Here is a 16,067-nt window from a genome sequence, read left to right on the forward strand (position 1 = left end):
AGTTCTCTTGGTTCCAGATGAATGCGTAGAGATTCTGCGCAGAAACAGAGGTCAAACATGTGGAGCAACGTTCGCCTAATTACAGGCCTCTTGCCACTCCTAGGCTTGGTTACTGCCCAAAGCAATTTTCAGAAGCAGTGCAGCGATGTGAGGGCTGCTGTCGCTGGGATACCCAATGTCACTGTCAATATTGTCGATTTTGTCCCCGGCGGAACCAATGTGACATTCCCTGACAACGTAAGTGGTTATGGTACCCATATCTCTCGGCCAAAGCAGTGATTGACGACGAGTAGGATGTTACATGTGCAGCCTCCCAGGTTGTCTATGGAGGTGACTTGTGTCGAATCACCATGAACATTGCGACATCGGCCAGTTCCGGCATCACACTGGAGGCATGGCTTCCAGTGAATTGGACAGGGCGATTCTTGTCGGTCGGCAATGGTGGCCTGAATGGCTGTATCTCATATGCAGACCTTGCCTACGCTGCATCCTTTGGGTTTGCGGCTGTAGGTGCAAACAACGGCCACAATGGTACCAGCGGAAAACCTTTCCTGAATTCCCCAGGGGTCGTTGAAGACTTTGCATATCGCTCTGTTCACACCGGCGTCGTTGTGGGCAAGCAAGTCACAAAACTTTTGTACGGCCGCGATCACTCCTATAGTTATTATCTCGGATGTTCGACTGGTGGACGGCAAGGCTTTAAATCAGCCCAGTCTTTCCCGAACGATTTCGATGGCATTGTGGCCGGAGCCCCTGCGTTCGACTTCAACAACCTCAATAGCTGGGGTGGCTGGCAGGCGGTCCTGGCGGGGTTTGACAACACTTCTGCCTCTTTTGTCTCACTCCCACAGTGGGTAAGCGTACAGGCCGAAGTCATTCGGCAGTGTGACGGCTTGGATGGCGCATTGGACGGAATAATCGAGGACCCTTCAATGTGCTTCCCCAAAATCTCGTCACTCATCTGCAATGCTACATCCAATACCAGCACCTGCCTATCCGGCGCACAAGCGACTACTGTTAAAAATCTCTTCGCTGACTCATATGGCGAAAATGGAACCTTGTTCTATCCAAGAAGTCAGCCAGGCGTTGAGGCGCAAGTATCAGCAATCTTTCGTGCAGGGCAGATGTTTGTATATCCTCTGGAGTGGTACCGTTATGCGATATTCAACGATCCAAATTGGGACCCTTCCACTCTGACCCTTGAGGACATTGCGTATAGCGAGGAAATAGATCTCTTTGGCATCTCTACATTCGATGCGGATCTCTCCTCGTTCAACGCCACAGGAGGCAAGATCCTTCATTATCACGGACAGGCAGACCCGATCATCAGCTCGCTCAACAGCCCCAGATACTACGAGAAGGTGGCTGCCAACATGTCACTGTCGCCTTCAGAGCTTGATGAGTTTTATCGTTTCTTCCGTGTCAGTGGCATGGGACACTGTGGTGGTGGAAACGGGGCATGGGACATCGGAAATCGCTATACTGGTCGTCCGCAGGCTGCAAGCACACCGGAGGACAATGTGCTTCTCGCTATGGTTGAGTGGGTGGAAGAAGGCAAGGCACCAGAGTCCATCACAGGTTATGGCTACGGAAAGCTGCCCACTGCTGGTAATGTGACAACGACGAGGAAGCATTGCAAATACCCCGGCCGAAACGTTTACGTCGGACCTGGACCTAACACTGATCCAAGCGCTTGGAAATGTATTTAGGCAGGAATCATTGAGAAGATTTAACGGGGCTGGAAATCTGAACTATGAAAGCTCTTTCTTTCAGGGGCTAGTAGTTCCTAGGGAAAGAGAATAATGAGTAGTCCAATTGAATGGCGAAGATAATCAATGGTTACTAATGTTAGAATTTGACGATACAGTTCGTCTGGGCATGCGATGGTGAATCTTGAAGTCCTTCCACTCAAATCCGTCTAAATCCGTAGGTAAAACATTCTGCTGCGCGGCTTGAGTTTCTTACTGATCTAGCAGCTTCAAGCAAGGGCTGTCTTTGAGGTAAACCTCGAAACTATTCCTCAAGATGCTGCCAAAGGGCAAGGCTTGAGCATTAAGGAAAGCCTCGCAATTTGACCCCTGAATTTCTTGTGCCGCACCGACAGTCTGAATGGCTGTGGAATACAGGATGAGGTAGTCAACTCGGCTAAATTTATGCTACCAGGTACAGTTTCCATGGCTAGGACTGAGCTGATGTCTACAAGTACGAGCAACTAAATCCCATACCGATGGGTGGCTGAGGGGTGATGTGCTGCAGAATTCACAATGACGTCCGTCTGGGGTCAGTATAGAGCGGCATCGTAATGTTACCAGAAAAGTGAGCGAGTCGCGAGCCGCTTTTACTCGCAAAACGCGTCTTGCAAAGATGTCCCTCGAATATTGATACAACCCATGGCGACTATGGTTGCGAAGTGGTCTTGTTCGATGTCTAGCGGCTGCCCCGCGCTTGATACACTCTCATCAGATATCTACTGAATGCTGTGGTATTCCCAAGCTTATCATGGCCGAAGAATTCGATGACGTCGAATTCCTGGCAGCTGAAGCAGTGGTGCAGAAGCTGGGAAACTCGACGGAGAGAAGCGGCCCTGCAAACCCCACGGGCTCGTCAGGAATCGTGCAGCCAAAGCCACAAGCATTACCTTCGAGACAGGGTCCTTCTGCAATATTGGCCTCGACTCGTCAAAAAGGCAACCCGATCTTGACTCACGTTAAATCCCTGCCGTGGGAGTACTCTGATATTCCCTGTGACTATGTGCTGGGCGCGACAACATGCGCACTTTTCTTGTCTCTGAAGTACCATCGACTACATCCCGAGTACATCTACAGTCGTCTCCGACAACTGGGAAAGCTGTACAACCTTCGCATTCTGCTGACAATGGTAGATATAACCAACCATGAAGAAGCCCTCAAAGAACTGTCCAAGACATCCATGATCAACAATCTGACTCTTATCCTCTGTTGGTCAGCCCAGGAGGCCGGTCGCTACCTCGAACTCTTCAAATCCTACGAACATGCGTCCCCCGCATCGATTCGAGCCCATCAAGCCGAAACCTACAAGGAGAGTCTGACAGAATTTGTCACAACACCTCGCAATATCAATAAAACGGATGCTGCAAGCCTTATATCCAATTTCGGTTCGCTACGAGCTGCAGTCAATGCACAGCCAGAGGAGCTGGCTATAGTCCCCGGATGGGGTGAGAAAAAGGTCAAGGCATGGGCTACTACAATTCGTGAACCATTCCGAATCAAGAGAGCCGCCAAGTCGAATGCCGGCTTATTGAGGCAAGAGTCAACGATGATGTCCGCGTATAGCGGAGATGAGTCGCAAACTGGGTCCTTTGATGATCTATCCCCAACCCCGGCGACAAGCACGAGATCGAATAACCCAAGAGAAGCGGCAAACTCGCTCGCAGCAGACAGAGATGTCGAGGCCGGTCCTTCGCAAAAGCGAGTGCGCTTGCAGGAGTTGTCAGTCGACGACTTCGATGAAGATGAAGAGGCACTGCAGTATGCGATGGAGCAAGAGTCACGTCTAAAGAAGGACGCAGACTCCCCAAAAGTAGCGCAACCGCCTACTCGCAAGGAGCCGGAATTGAGTGAAGGTATCGCAGCGGCACTCGCAAAACTACGGCAGAGTACTTGAATGTTATCTCGATGATTTGACTTCTCGAAAAATGCCTTGACTCCTAGAGAAGGCAGATTCCATGTTGCGAGATCATGGACCATGCACTCCTGAAAAAATGCGGAGCACCTATCATCGAGCGCCGAGTGCGCTGCTCTGAGCATTGTCTATATTTTCAGGCAACCAGGCGATGACCTGAGATGGAAGGCGAACAGTGCCCTGCTGAAGTGAAACCAGCCATGCTTCGATAGCACATTAGTTTCCGACTCTTCGGTGCACTTGCAATTCTTTGCAGCTACTGAGCGTGTGGCTGCTTTGCTATATTCAGCTCGCAAGTAGCGGAGGGCTACGTCATGATGGCGAAATTGGGGAGTGGCGCACATTTGAATCGTATTCCCCACTGATGTTGCATGAAATGTCCAACGTCGAATGGCTCCTGGACCCGAAAGCTTGTCTAAAAATGGATACAGACCTCACGATCCCCACCTCTTTCATCCATGAAACGAGGTCAAATGGTGGGTTTTGAGTTGAACTTCTCCCAGGCAGATTTTGGGTTATGTATATCGACTGATTTCCTTTCTGGCCTGATGGTTTCGATCATCTAAGTCTGCTGAGCGTAAACTTACCTGTCTACTTTCTGGGAACCATCGTTCCAGCCTGCTTGTATATCTTACTTCACGGACTACTGCAACTGGCAGCGCAAAGTATATGATGGCCGACGGCGGTGGATGTGATGCGGGCGGCACGCAAGACATGGGATCATTTACCGCTGTGGGGAATTCTTTCGCCCACGCGCAAGCCTCACGAAGGCACAATAGCGGTTTGGAAGGACTCACCACTTCCCATAGCATGGGTGCTGGTGCACCAAACCTACTCCCAGTGAGGTTTCACGACGACTCTATCATTTCAATTCCGGTCCTCCGACCTGAAGACATCAATAGGTTGACAGATTTCAACAACAATGCGCCTCCGTCCGACAACAAGTCAAGAAAACTGTCATTCTTTCACCGCAAGTCCATAGGCGGAGGTTCTGGTGGTAAGAACGACAAGCAGAAATTCGCAATGCGCAGTGTCACACGCCTTGAGTATCTCACACACTACGCTAAGGACAATAATGGAAAGTATGTGGGTACCGAGGAGCCTGCGGACGACTGTATTCTTCGAGGTGAAGATCTAGAGCGGTACCGGCATCAAAAATCAGAGTTCGGCACGGCTGTTAACAACTTCAAGAATGAAGTCTCCACCGTTGTTGCCGGAGCCGAAAGCGAGCTGCGAGACGGCAGGGGATTTATCAAGGGATTCAGAGGGGGCAAGGGACGAGGAGACGATACTGTCGTTCGCTGATTGCTTTTACAAAATGCGAGCAAGTCGAACGTTGGACTTCAGCCTAGTGCGTTGTTGTTTTTGAAGTGCACTCCCTCAATGAAGAAATGCCTTGTTTCCCTCAATGTGTAATGTTTGGTGTTTACTGTAGCATCGTTTGAAGCAGTTCTGCCGGAAGCATGCCCTGTACTGGCGGCAGGCTGTGTTCAGAGCTGTATCTGTAAAATTGCAGTGCTCATCTCTTGGATCCATCGATTGCTCTTCTCTACCGCGCAAATCAACGATATCTGAAACCATGGTAGTTCATAAGTTGTGGTTGCACACGAATGAGCCACCATGTCCGCTACATAGGCGCGCCATTTCTGGGGTGGCCGGGAAATAGTCTTGGTATTGACAGTGGCACCTACTTCAAAGCCCTCCCAACATCCCGTCATTGTTGCGCAGGATTGTCGCCAGCCTCGCGTACCGACTTACAAAAATGGGTAGTTGAAAGTTTGCACTGCGCTGGCAGCCAGCTTCCGTCCTTGCATTCTTTCCAATGCGCTTAGGAACATGTCAACAAAGCAATCGCCATTGGAGGTCAGCATCCAAGTAACAGATATTCGCGCAAAGGCAAATTCATCTCGAGATGCAATAGCCAAGCGGAAATACGCACCGAAAAGTCGAGGAGGCTGTGCGACCTGTCGAAATCGACACGTTCGCTGTGATCAACAACGCCCAAGATGTGTTTCCTGCCAGAGAAGTTCTCGTCAATGCTTCTACTCAGATGAGCGGGATCAGTCGCATCAGGCTAATCTAAGACTTGTGCTTTGGGAGCCAGCAGAACCTATTCTATCTCAGAGCCAAATGTCGCTTATCCCAGGCCAAACTCCCACGGAAGCAAGAGCTCTTGACTACTTTCGTGAGATTGTGGCGCCCAATCTGGCAGGTACATATGATCCGACATTCTGGAATCGCGTTGTCGTGCAGGTATCACACAATGCTTCGTCACTACGCCACGCGGTTGTAGCACTGGCATCACATTGGGAGAGGGTTGTCGAGCCGAGCAGCAGGAAGAGAAATACTCCCGCTCAAGACTGCGACAATTTTGCACTTCAGCAGTACAGCAAGGCAGTGACAGGAATAAGAAAATCCCTAGAGACTGCTGCGAGTCCCTCGAAAGAGGAGCTTCTGGTCAGCACTCTGTTGTTCTACTGCATTGAACTGTATCAGAGTCATCTCGACTCCGCATTGCGTCAGCTTTCCTGTGGCATACAACTGTTCTGCGAGTGGAGCAATAGCAAAGACCCAGAATCTTCCTCCGACCATCTCCTGGGACGTGACGAGTTCACAAGACTCGCTGGGCATATCTTCCGGAGACTACTGGTGCAGTGCATGATTTTCCCAATGAGAAGCATCGTGCAAGAGCCAGTATCAATACCGCAATATACGCCAATCACTCCGGACATGCCAGAAAACTTCTCTTCATCAGACGAGGCACGAGATTACTACAATTTCTGCCTCTCGGCCATGTGCTACCATTCCAAAATGTCAGAAACGATGCTAACGCCTGAAGAACGCGCCATGGAAAACCATATGCAACAATATCAACCGTTCATGAAGACCGTCTCGTATTTCGAGAAATGGCAACAAGCTTTCAAGACATTCCAGAGAACAAGCGTCGTGAACGTGGCCGGCGAACCGGACCACCGCTGCTTAGTGATGGACATACACAACCATGCACTTCAGGTAATGATCCCATCATTCTCCTTTAAGACCGAAGTCGAATACGACAACTATACACATCTCTTCGCGCACATCATTGACACCGCCACATCCCTGTTGACCCTGACAGCACAATTACGCTCCAAAACCCGAAACCTCCGCCCACACTTTCCGAAATTCGACATCGGGCTGATCCCGCCCATGTTCCTGACCGCGCTGCGGTGTCGCGACCCTGTCATCCGAAGGAAAGCCATAGCTCTGCTTCGCAAGGGGCCGCGACAAGAGGGCGTCTGGAACAGCGACATGGTCGCTGCGGTGGCGGAGCGGGTGGTTGCGATCGAGGAATCTGGGCTCTCAATGCCGTCGGAACGCTGCGAGGATGTTCCTGCTTCCTCGAGGGTGAAGATCACGGAGGCACTGATGCATACCAGTACCCGCCACGTGGCTGTGGTCCTTGAGCGGGATGTCATGGTGCACGATTATCGGGATAGATTGATGTATGAGATGATTTCGTATTGAACGCGAGGGTCTCGAAACATAGTGCTTGTCTGTTATTATCCTCCAGCAGTTTCCTCGAAGGCTATACTCCCCTGCAAGTGAGGGCAGGGAGTGAATACTGACGACTCTTGTTGTAGTCTCTCCTCAACACCGTATCTACAGTAGATCTTGACATGGAGAGATCTGAAAAGTTGGGGGACAATTCATTTCTACACATCGACAGATTCTCTCAGAAATTGAACAAGCACGACCTTGTAGTGCATCTAGAGCTGTTGAATTGCCCTTCACCGGTGGATATTCCACATCAATCATCCTCACATTTTACCATCTCTCATCGCAGAATTTCCGCTTCAATCCATCCACACATCTGAAGACTAGTACTTCCCTTTTGTAAGATGGTTCAAGAAGTAGGCAAAGTGACTTGAGCCACACCATCGGTGACCTTGTCAACAGCCGCGTCCTCACCAACCTGCGAAGCAGCGTTGGCCAAATCCTTCCCCTTCTGGCCGCCTTTCGCACTTTTCTCTACACTCTCACCCTTGCTACCAGCAGCGGCAGCTTTTTGAGCAGCCTTCTTCGCCTTGACCTTCTCCTTCTGTGCAGCCTTCTTGGCTGCAACCTCGGCTTCTTCTTTCTTCTTTTTCTCTCTTTCTGCTTGACTTCCCCCAAAGTATTCTTTCCACTCATCTGCCTTCTTGTCGTCTATCTTGGTGAATAGATATTCTGCCTGCCCGATTTTATGACCTGGCTTGATATTAGTCGGGAACCAACCACCTTCAATATCTTCTTCTGATGGAATCTGCAGGAAGTCACTGTTCAATTGTTTTCGGATTGACGCCGTGGTGGTCGGTAGGTATGGTTCAAATATTGCCGATGTGAGATAGATCAGATTGATCACAGTCCCAACCACCGCTGCTGCAAGTTTGGGTTCACTGGCGATTAGAGCATTGTCCAGACGATGAGCTTGGATGAGCCCATTACCTGCTTCTGCAATTCTCATGGCGACCTGAACTCCATTACGAAGATGAACAGCTTCCATCTCGGCAAGATATTGCTTCAATAAGTCTGTGATCTCTGCCAAAGGAGCCTGGAAGGATTCGGGAAGATCTTTGGCATCGAAATCGGGAATAACACCGGAGTACGCCTTAGGTGAGTTGACGAGCTTGATGATTCGATTGACAAAGTTGCCCAATTTAGCGAGGAGCTCGGAATTGTTTCCTTCGATGAAAGGACGCCATTCAAATTGAGTGTCACCAGATTCTGGTCGATTTTTGAGTAGATAGTACCTCCACACATCAGGTGGTACACCCGTCTCTTTGGCATTATTACCAAAGACTCCGATTCCACGACTTTTGCTGAATTTTCCGTTCTCGTAATTGAGATATTCAGTGGCAGAAAGATGGTGTAGCTTCGTCCAGTTATCCTCTGTGCCAATTTGGCACGCTGGGAAGATCACCGAGTGGAAAGGAACATTGTCCTTGCCCAAGAATTGATAAAGCTGGACATTCTCAGGATTGTACCACCACTTTCTCCATTCATCGGTGTAGTTGGCCGTGATTGAGGGATAGCCGATGCAAGCTTCAAACCACACATAGAGCACCTTGTGTTCGTAGCCAGGTAAAGGGACTGGAACACCCCATGAAAGATCACGAGTGATACCTCTTTCCTTGAGCCCTTGTTTTAACCAGGCCTCTGTAATCACCTTTGCGTTTCTTGACCATGCTCCTTTCTCAATCGAATCTTTCGACCACTCCTCAACTTTAGGCTGCAAAACATCGAGTCGTAGATATGTATGTTTTGTCTCTTTCGTTACCGGAGTGGCCCCGTCAACTTTGCAGCGAGGATTAATCAACTCAAGAGGGTCAAGGAGACTGCCGCATTTATCGCACTGATCACCTCGAGCATCATCGTAGCCACATTTCGGGCAGGTTCCTTCGACGAATCGGTCTGCTAAGAATTTTCCGTGCTTTTCGCAAAAGGGTTGACTGTTGGTGTGTTCGGTGAGCAAGTCCCTTTCATGCAACTGGGTGAAGATATGTTGCGAGATCTCGGTGTGTTGCTTTGTAGGAGTGCGGCCGAAGATGTCAAAGCCAATATTGAACCACTCGTAGACCTCAGCATGGATTTTGTTATATTTCGCACATAGCTCTTCTGGTGTGACGCCTTCTTTCAAGGCCTGAGTTTCGGTTGCAGTTCCGTACTCGTCCGTGCCACAGACATATAGTGTTGGTCTGCCGCGGGCTTTGTTGTATCTTGAAAAGACATCTGCGCTGAGCACGCTGCCCACGATGTTTCCGAGATGAGGGGTCTGGTGTTTACAGTAAGTCATGGTCTACATAAACAGAAGGGGAAATCTTACATTGTTCACATATGGTAAAGCAGATGTGATGAGAATATTCCTCTTGCCCTCTTGCGGTAGAATCTTCTCGGAGCCCATGGCGGGCGGCTTGAGCAGAGCTGGTGTCCTGGTGTGGGATGTTTTGGAGAGAGCGGTGAATTTGTGGAAGGAGTTGGCTCAGAAGATAGCAGCGACGATTCCAAGAAGAATAACAATGTCAAAGATAGTACTGGCGGTATGACTGGGTTGCTAGAGGGTCGCGGCGAGTGTGGCATATGGCATGCTCACAATAATCAGCAACCTTGGATCGCATCCTGAGTCACCCCGCGCAGTTGCGCTCTCGTGCCTTCCATACGCCACATTTTTCGTGCTTTAACCAAATGCCGAGACGCTAAGGGTCATGCTTATTTTAAGCCTCATGATCTAGCATCCCACAAAATTATTTCCCCTCCTTCAAGTTTCTTGTCATCCTGTTCACAGGATCTATCTAAGTTGAATCCTCATGATGGCGTCTGATCCATTTGACGACCTGCTCGAAATTGAAAATGACTATTACCAAGAAGGCTATGACGCTGGTGTCGGTGACAGCAGATACGCAGGTTTGATCGAAGGTAGGGTCTTCGGCATAGAAAAGGGCTACGAAAAGGCCCTGGAATTGGGTAAACAGCGAGGGCGAGCACTGGTATGGGAACACAGGCTTGATGTGTCAATTTCTGGCAACGAAAGCCATCAGCAGGTGACTTCTTCATCTGAAAGCCAACCTACCTCTGCAACCTCCGAGGCCGGCATGATGCATCAGATCACTCAGTCTCTTCCCCGCTTACCAACCACTACGCGACTTCGAAAACACGTTGAAGCCCTGTCAGCTGCGGCAGACCCTGCTGCACTGGCTAGGGACAATTCAGATGAAGCGGTCACCGATTTTGATGACAGAATTGCAAAGGCTAATGCAAAGACCAAGGTAATCGCTAACATTGTTGGAGAAGCCTTCAATCCAAGTTCCACCGGAAACTCTGGGATAGAAGACAGTACTGGTCTTGACGCCAGGAAATGATATTGGCTCGCTTCCTCATTTACCCTGAGAGTCTTCTGGCCCAGGTCCGGACCCCTGACATCGTCAACCAATGATATGATGCGACGATGTCGGCCATTGGCGGCACCGCTCCAGCGGGCTATATACCGATGTTTTCAACAGGCTTCTCCGCAATGATAAACAGCCTCCCCCACATCATCACCATTGCCGTCATTCTCTGAATACCAAGATTCCGATGCATGAAAGGTCCAACGCATGCTTCTTTCCCTCCTCTGTCCAATCACGGAAGAGTGTTTCTGAGATCGACAGGACCTGTCTGAAGCTTGCATGAGGAGCTTCTACTATCATTCCATTTCTAGACCGGATAAACACGAGTTATGACGCAGATGCAACAATTTCTCCTCATATTTACTTCAACATGCGTGCTCCATGTGCATGCATAGTATCGATAGCCCCGCAGATGGTGCCATGGTAGAAATACTGGCGTCTTTCACTACCTCGCGACCTTCTCGCACTTTTTCGATCTCTACCGAAATCGCTATATTCGTTGCATCATGAGGGGACTTGCCGTTATTCTTCAGCTCTGTCTGTTGCCACTCTGCCTGGCACAAGATATTGAGCCCTCCGGAGTGACTACACCCATTGTGGAGCAATGTGGTCTACCTGGCAGTGGCACGGTCTGTGTAAACAAATATGTGAGAATGTACCAGATCGTTCTCGCGTGGCTCCGTCTAACAGTGCACAGGCGGCGGTACTGCCATATCATTTCAACAGATCAATCTCCAGCACTAAGGAAGAATTCGACTTCAAGAACACCACAGTAGAAAATGCCCCTACTTTCTCTCTCCTGAGCAATGCCAGTTTCGTTGTCTTTGACCGGGAGCGTGGTTTAAAGTACCTCGGGGACAATCCTTCTTACGAATTTGTGTATCCCCAGCGGTTCATGAAGCCCCCATCTATGCGCCAGAGCAAAATCTCCTGTTTCTTTCCCAGCTCGCACCACCAACGGGTGTGTTACCACAGCTTGTCGTCAATTTGAACGACGACCCACCAACACTCAGCGAATACCTACCCAATCCTCCTATCTATGCACCTAATGGAGGCACTTTTTGGAATGGCAAATTGCTGTTCGGTGCAAGTGGAGGTGCTAACGATATTGAGGGTAGTGAGCAAAGAGTTTCAATTCGCACAGTCGATCCTGCAACCAATGAGTCAACCGTGCTGCTCAATAACTACTATGGCTTTTACTTCAATAATATTGATGATTTGGCAGTCCACCCAGTCACAAAGGATATCTTCTTCACAGATCCCACTTACAGCTGGTTCAACGCGTTGACTGACACAGCTCCACAACTTCCTACGGCAAGCTATCGTTTCAATCCAGAGACGGGCGCGGTCTTCGTGATTGACGACACGCTGAAGCAACCAAATGGTATTGCTTTCTCACCTGATGGAAGTACTCTGTACATCTCAGACACCGGAGCTGTCAACGGTCTAATCGACCCTAAGCTTGGCTCTCAAGGTGTGACGTTCAACACTACGGGCCCACGGTTCATCTATGCCTGGGACGTAGCGAACAATGGCACCAAGATATTCAATAAACGTGCTTTTTACCTTGCACAAGATTGGGTTCCTGATGGAGTCAAGGTCAGCCAAGAAGGTCTTGTGCTTACTGGTTCTGGTCTTGGTGTTGATGTACTCGATGACGTTGGCCAATTGCTCATCCGTATCCAGACAAATTACACTGTTCAGAATTTTGCTTGGACGGGAGAAAATCTGACGACTCTTTGGCTTATGGGTAACAATGGAATTAGCAAGGTTGAGTGGAATATCCAAGGTCAGACATTGACCTGAAGCATCAGCAAGAGATCAGTAACCTTTGCGACTGTCGTTGAATGATCGGGTTGGAATCAAGTATGGAATTACGATAGCTCAAAATACAAAATCTTGTCTAATCGAGAAACAGTACCGGCATCTAGTAATCTGACAACCGTAATTCGAAACCCCTTCGTATACCGGGGAGATACCGCAGGTCGTCATGTGTGATCCTTGTACTCTCTCCTGCAAAAGGAGAAGAATGAGTCACTGAAGCCGGCGTTCAGGGAGGAACTGCGACAAAAAAGCAGCTCTTGTGCATGCCAAACCGGCAATTAGCCGGAATGGTCCTCTAGACGTGTACCCCAAGATCCTGACCTCATAGCCATCAATACCCAGCGAATGATGTCTAGTCCGGTTAAAGACATTTGGAGTAGTAACTATAGAATTTATGTATTTGAATTTATGTTGTCCCTCACAGACGAAGCCTTTCAGTAGCTATCATAACTTCTTAATTTACAGAACGAGTAAAAGGAGCGAATATCACAGCAGGTCGCCGAAGAAGGAATATCCAATCACTTCACAATCCGCACATCACAGCACGAAGTAATACACCATGCCTGGCAAAACATACCTCATCACTGGCGCAAACCGCGGCCTAGGGCTCGAATTCGTGCAACAAATCATCTCAGCATCGCCCGACAACACAGTGATCGCATGTGTCCGCTCTTTACAAGGCGAACTCGACACCCTAAAATCACTCGCGTCGTCCAACAATGCGAAAATCCACATCGTAGAATGCGACACGTCGTCCGTCGACTCGATCAAAAAGGCCAGCGCCGAAATTTCCAAACTCCTCTCTGGCCAACAACTAAACTACCTCCTGAACAACGCCGGGATCAACAGCGTCTCCTCGCAAACAGCACTGACCATCTCGCCCGCGGATCTGCACACGCACATCGACACGAACGTGATCGGGCCATCGGAGCTCTTCAAAGCGCTGTACGAGTACCTCGGCCCGGGTAGCGTGGTGCTGAACATGTCGTCTGGGCTGGGCTCGTCGGGCAAAGGCATCGTGAAGTGCGCGACCTACGCGGTCAGCAAGGCCGCGCTGAACATGTTGACGGTGCATCAGGCGGACGCGCTGAAGGAGAAGAAGGCCGTGGCGATCGTCATGGATCCTGGCTGGGTGAAGACCAGGATGGGTGGCGAGGGCGCCATTCTGACCCCTGAGGAGAGCATCAAGGGTATGTTGAAGACCTTGCATTCTGTGACCGTCCAGGAGAGTGGGCGGTTTTACCAGTATGATGGTCAGATTGTGCCGTGGTGAGGCGTCCAAAAGGGCTTGGGCGAGAGGAGACGGAGAAAGAGCCGTGTAAAGGAGATAGAGCCTAGACTTAGCTATTGCTATATGACACGATAGATGGTATGGACTCGACAAATTACTATGTAGCTCGTTGATTGCCAAAAGCTATGTACCTCCCAAAGTGAGCCCCTTGGTCTCAGCCTCGTCTTGGCATTGCACCGTGTTCCGTCGAGGAGGCTTTTTAGTTGGTCGCCTCCCCAAGGTCAAGTACCAGTCACCAAGATGACAGTGTAATTACCACCAGGCAGATCATCGACTGTGACCACCTTAGCGCCCATTTCTGTTTCTGTCACCTGCCTCTTCACAACAACCCCAACCCAATCCCTTCGAACGTTTGGACTCTGCTGATCCAGGTTCGTAACGGTCAAGCTTGCAAGCTCGCCAGAGTATCTCAGCTGCACCTTACCCGAAGTACCAGAAGGTGTGCTGAATGTCACATTGAGTCCACCATTCCCAAGACTCGTGACATGAGAAGCAAACGATCCGACACTGGTCTGATACCCAGCCTCAACGCTCTGCAGCCCACCTAGTTGCGGCGCAATGAGCCATGTCTGCCCAGCTGCGGAAGTCACCTGTAGCCCTGCTGCGAAGAACGTCAGCGTGGACGTTGGGCCAGTCGCCCAGCCGTGGGCATGCGAGATGCGTGGATCGTTCTTGTAGGGTGCATAATGTAGGTCGCCGTTGGTTGAGTAGCCCTCGATGAAGGTAGAATTGGTCATACGCGGATCGTCGAGCATAAAGTCGCCCCACATGAGTTTTATCAGATTTACGGATGCAGACCCCCGGCCGGCGAGGTAGTGTGCTTGCAGCTCGAAGCCGCTGACAAAGGGCGAGACAGTCTCGCCTGCTTCAGGTGCTGGTGCGCCGTATGGACCCCAGCGGTCCTGGAGAGCAATTGAGATGTTGACTGCTTGATCGGAACTTGAGGTTAGGTTACTGATGATTGCCCATGAGTTGCCATCTTGTGGGTGAAGGTCTGTCAAGGGCTGGGTGTCGTTGTCACGGTAGAGGTTGAGTTCAGGATCCCATAGTTGTTCATTGGCGGCTGATTTGATGGCTTCAGCAATGTCTGGCCAGGACTGGACGAATGCTGAAGTGTCGTTGAGATGTCCAGCAAGGGAGATGGCAAGGTTGAGGTTGTGATAAAGAATGCTGTTCGCCTCGATATTGTGGCCTCCCATCCCAAAACGAAGCCAGTCTGCCGACGTAGTAACATTGGCCATTCCCGAGTCGTCGATAAATGACAATGAGAAGTTCAAGGCTTGTTTATAGATGTCCCAGGACTGCTTGAGAAATGTTTCATTGCCGGTGTAAAGATAATAGTCGTAAATATCATTTAAACTGTGCAGATGATAGGTGAAGGACCATACGGGAAGCATTTCTCCAAAAGGACGTCCAGCATATGGCAAAGCACCCGAGGAATTCTGTTCCACTAGCAGTGACTCGAGTGACTCGCGAAGCATCTCCATGTCATACGAGGAAACGAAAATCCCTGGCTGCGAGATAAGGATATCTCCTGGCCAAACCAACCGATCACGCTTGCCGCCGTCGACAAGGACAGCTGTGCCATTGGAAATCGTGTAGTTGTTGTACCAGGCCAAAGGTTCGCTCACATTTGAAGTACTGTTGACTGTTCCCAAATAAATGAGGGAGTTTCCTGCCGTTGGGTCGATGGTGCACAACTCATTCGTGTATGCACCAGCATACCAGACCCGGTTGATCTGATCATCTTCACAATGGAAATATCCAGTCTGGACTCCACCCGCAAGTTGTTCTTCGGTAAAGTGGGGTATCGCAGTGTAGTATACCGTCAGATCAGATAAAGTGACATTTCCAGTCGAATTGTGGTAGACGTTGAGATAGCGGAAGCCGCCTCTTTCATGTTGCTTTTCAGCAGCGTAATATCGATCCGTCTCAACTGCCCACCACAAAGCTTCGTCGATTCCTGCATCAGCCGTAGCGTCACATCCTTCAGAGCTGATCCATAAGCTTGACTCAGTGAATGAGATACCAATATATGCGTTTGAACCAGCCACGTCAGAAACATTAAATGCAACTAGCCCTGCCACATTTTTGCCAAAGTCATAAGTGACTGCAGATGGCCCGGTGAATACGGTGCTCGCCGATTGGCCCCTGATCAGATTTTCAGCTGATTGTACGGTTCCATTCACACTGTAGACTTTCGCAGGACGGAGGGTCCGTGACTTGGGTGTCAATATATATTCCTCATAGGGTACTTGAGCAGCAGCAGTGAGTGTGCAAGCGAGCAAGGCTATCGAAGCTGGAAGATGCATTGTGTGTTAGATTGATGTTGTCGATCTCCGCAAGCACCAGTATTGCTGCCATTTTGGTGACCGTCCTTTTATTGT

General features: G+C 49.8%; 9 protein-coding genes across 9 annotated transcripts; 7 read left to right on the forward strand and 2 right to left on the reverse strand.

Annotated features, from left to right (window-relative positions):
• Nucleotides 1-57: 57 nt before the first annotated feature.
• On the forward strand, nucleotides 58-1,709 carry LTR84_012892 (uncharacterized protein; the record flags this gene model as incomplete). Its single annotated transcript, XM_064856399.1, has 2 exons — nucleotides 58-237; nucleotides 294-1,709. The coding sequence occupies 2 exons, from the start codon at nucleotides 58-60 to the stop codon at nucleotides 1,707-1,709; spliced, it is 1,596 nt and encodes a 531-aa protein (XP_064707575.1).
• A 790-nt stretch (nucleotides 1,710-2,499) lies between these two features.
• LTR84_012893 (uncharacterized protein) lies at nucleotides 2,500-3,642 on the forward strand (the record flags this gene model as incomplete). The annotated part of the gene is made up of 1 exon (XM_064856400.1): nucleotides 2,500-3,642. One exon carries the CDS (start codon nucleotides 2,500-2,502, stop codon nucleotides 3,640-3,642), a length of 1,143 nt encoding a protein of 380 aa, XP_064707576.1.
• A 690-nt stretch (nucleotides 3,643-4,332) lies between these two features.
• LTR84_012894 (uncharacterized protein) lies at nucleotides 4,333-4,965 on the forward strand (the record flags this gene model as incomplete). Its single annotated transcript, XM_064856401.1, has 1 exon — nucleotides 4,333-4,965. One exon carries the CDS (start codon nucleotides 4,333-4,335, stop codon nucleotides 4,963-4,965), a length of 633 nt encoding a protein of 210 aa, XP_064707577.1.
• Nucleotides 4,966-5,496: 531 nt separating this feature from the next.
• Nucleotides 5,497-7,167, forward strand: LTR84_012895 (uncharacterized protein; the record flags this gene model as incomplete). Its single annotated transcript, XM_064856402.1, has 1 exon — nucleotides 5,497-7,167. The coding sequence occupies one exon, from the start codon at nucleotides 5,497-5,499 to the stop codon at nucleotides 7,165-7,167; it is 1,671 nt and encodes a 556-aa protein (XP_064707578.1).
• A 379-nt stretch (nucleotides 7,168-7,546) lies between these two features.
• LTR84_012896 (uncharacterized protein) lies at nucleotides 7,547-9,583 on the reverse strand (the record flags this gene model as incomplete). Its single annotated transcript, XM_064856403.1, has 2 exons — nucleotides 7,547-9,454; nucleotides 9,506-9,583. 2 exons carry the CDS (start codon nucleotides 9,581-9,583, stop codon nucleotides 7,547-7,549), a joined length of 1,986 nt encoding a protein of 661 aa, XP_064707579.1.
• Nucleotides 9,584-9,989: 406 nt separating this feature from the next.
• Nucleotides 9,990-10,538, forward strand: LTR84_012897 (uncharacterized protein; the record flags this gene model as incomplete). Its single annotated transcript, XM_064856404.1, has 1 exon — nucleotides 9,990-10,538. The coding sequence occupies one exon, from the start codon at nucleotides 9,990-9,992 to the stop codon at nucleotides 10,536-10,538; it is 549 nt and encodes a 182-aa protein (XP_064707580.1).
• A 631-nt stretch (nucleotides 10,539-11,169) lies between these two features.
• On the forward strand, nucleotides 11,170-12,371 carry LTR84_012898 (uncharacterized protein; the record flags this gene model as incomplete). Its single annotated transcript, XM_064856405.1, has 2 exons — nucleotides 11,170-11,404; nucleotides 11,455-12,371. 2 exons carry the CDS (start codon nucleotides 11,170-11,172, stop codon nucleotides 12,369-12,371), a joined length of 1,152 nt encoding a protein of 383 aa, XP_064707581.1.
• A 577-nt stretch (nucleotides 12,372-12,948) lies between these two features.
• LTR84_012899 (uncharacterized protein) lies at nucleotides 12,949-13,662 on the forward strand (the record flags this gene model as incomplete). Its single annotated transcript, XM_064856406.1, has 1 exon — nucleotides 12,949-13,662. The coding sequence occupies one exon, from the start codon at nucleotides 12,949-12,951 to the stop codon at nucleotides 13,660-13,662; it is 714 nt and encodes a 237-aa protein (XP_064707582.1).
• A 239-nt stretch (nucleotides 13,663-13,901) lies between these two features.
• On the reverse strand, nucleotides 13,902-15,992 carry LTR84_012900 (uncharacterized protein; the record flags this gene model as incomplete). The annotated part of the gene is made up of 1 exon (XM_064856407.1): nucleotides 13,902-15,992. One exon carries the CDS (start codon nucleotides 15,990-15,992, stop codon nucleotides 13,902-13,904), a length of 2,091 nt encoding a protein of 696 aa, XP_064707583.1.
• Nucleotides 15,993-16,067: the final 75 nt, after the last annotated feature.

This window comes from Exophiala bonariae (genome assembly GCF_035927105.1).
Source record: "Exophiala bonariae strain CCFEE 5792 chromosome Unknown scaffold_9, whole genome shotgun sequence".
NCBI classification, from domain to species: Eukaryota; Fungi; Ascomycota; class Eurotiomycetes; order Chaetothyriales; family Herpotrichiellaceae; genus Exophiala; species Exophiala bonariae.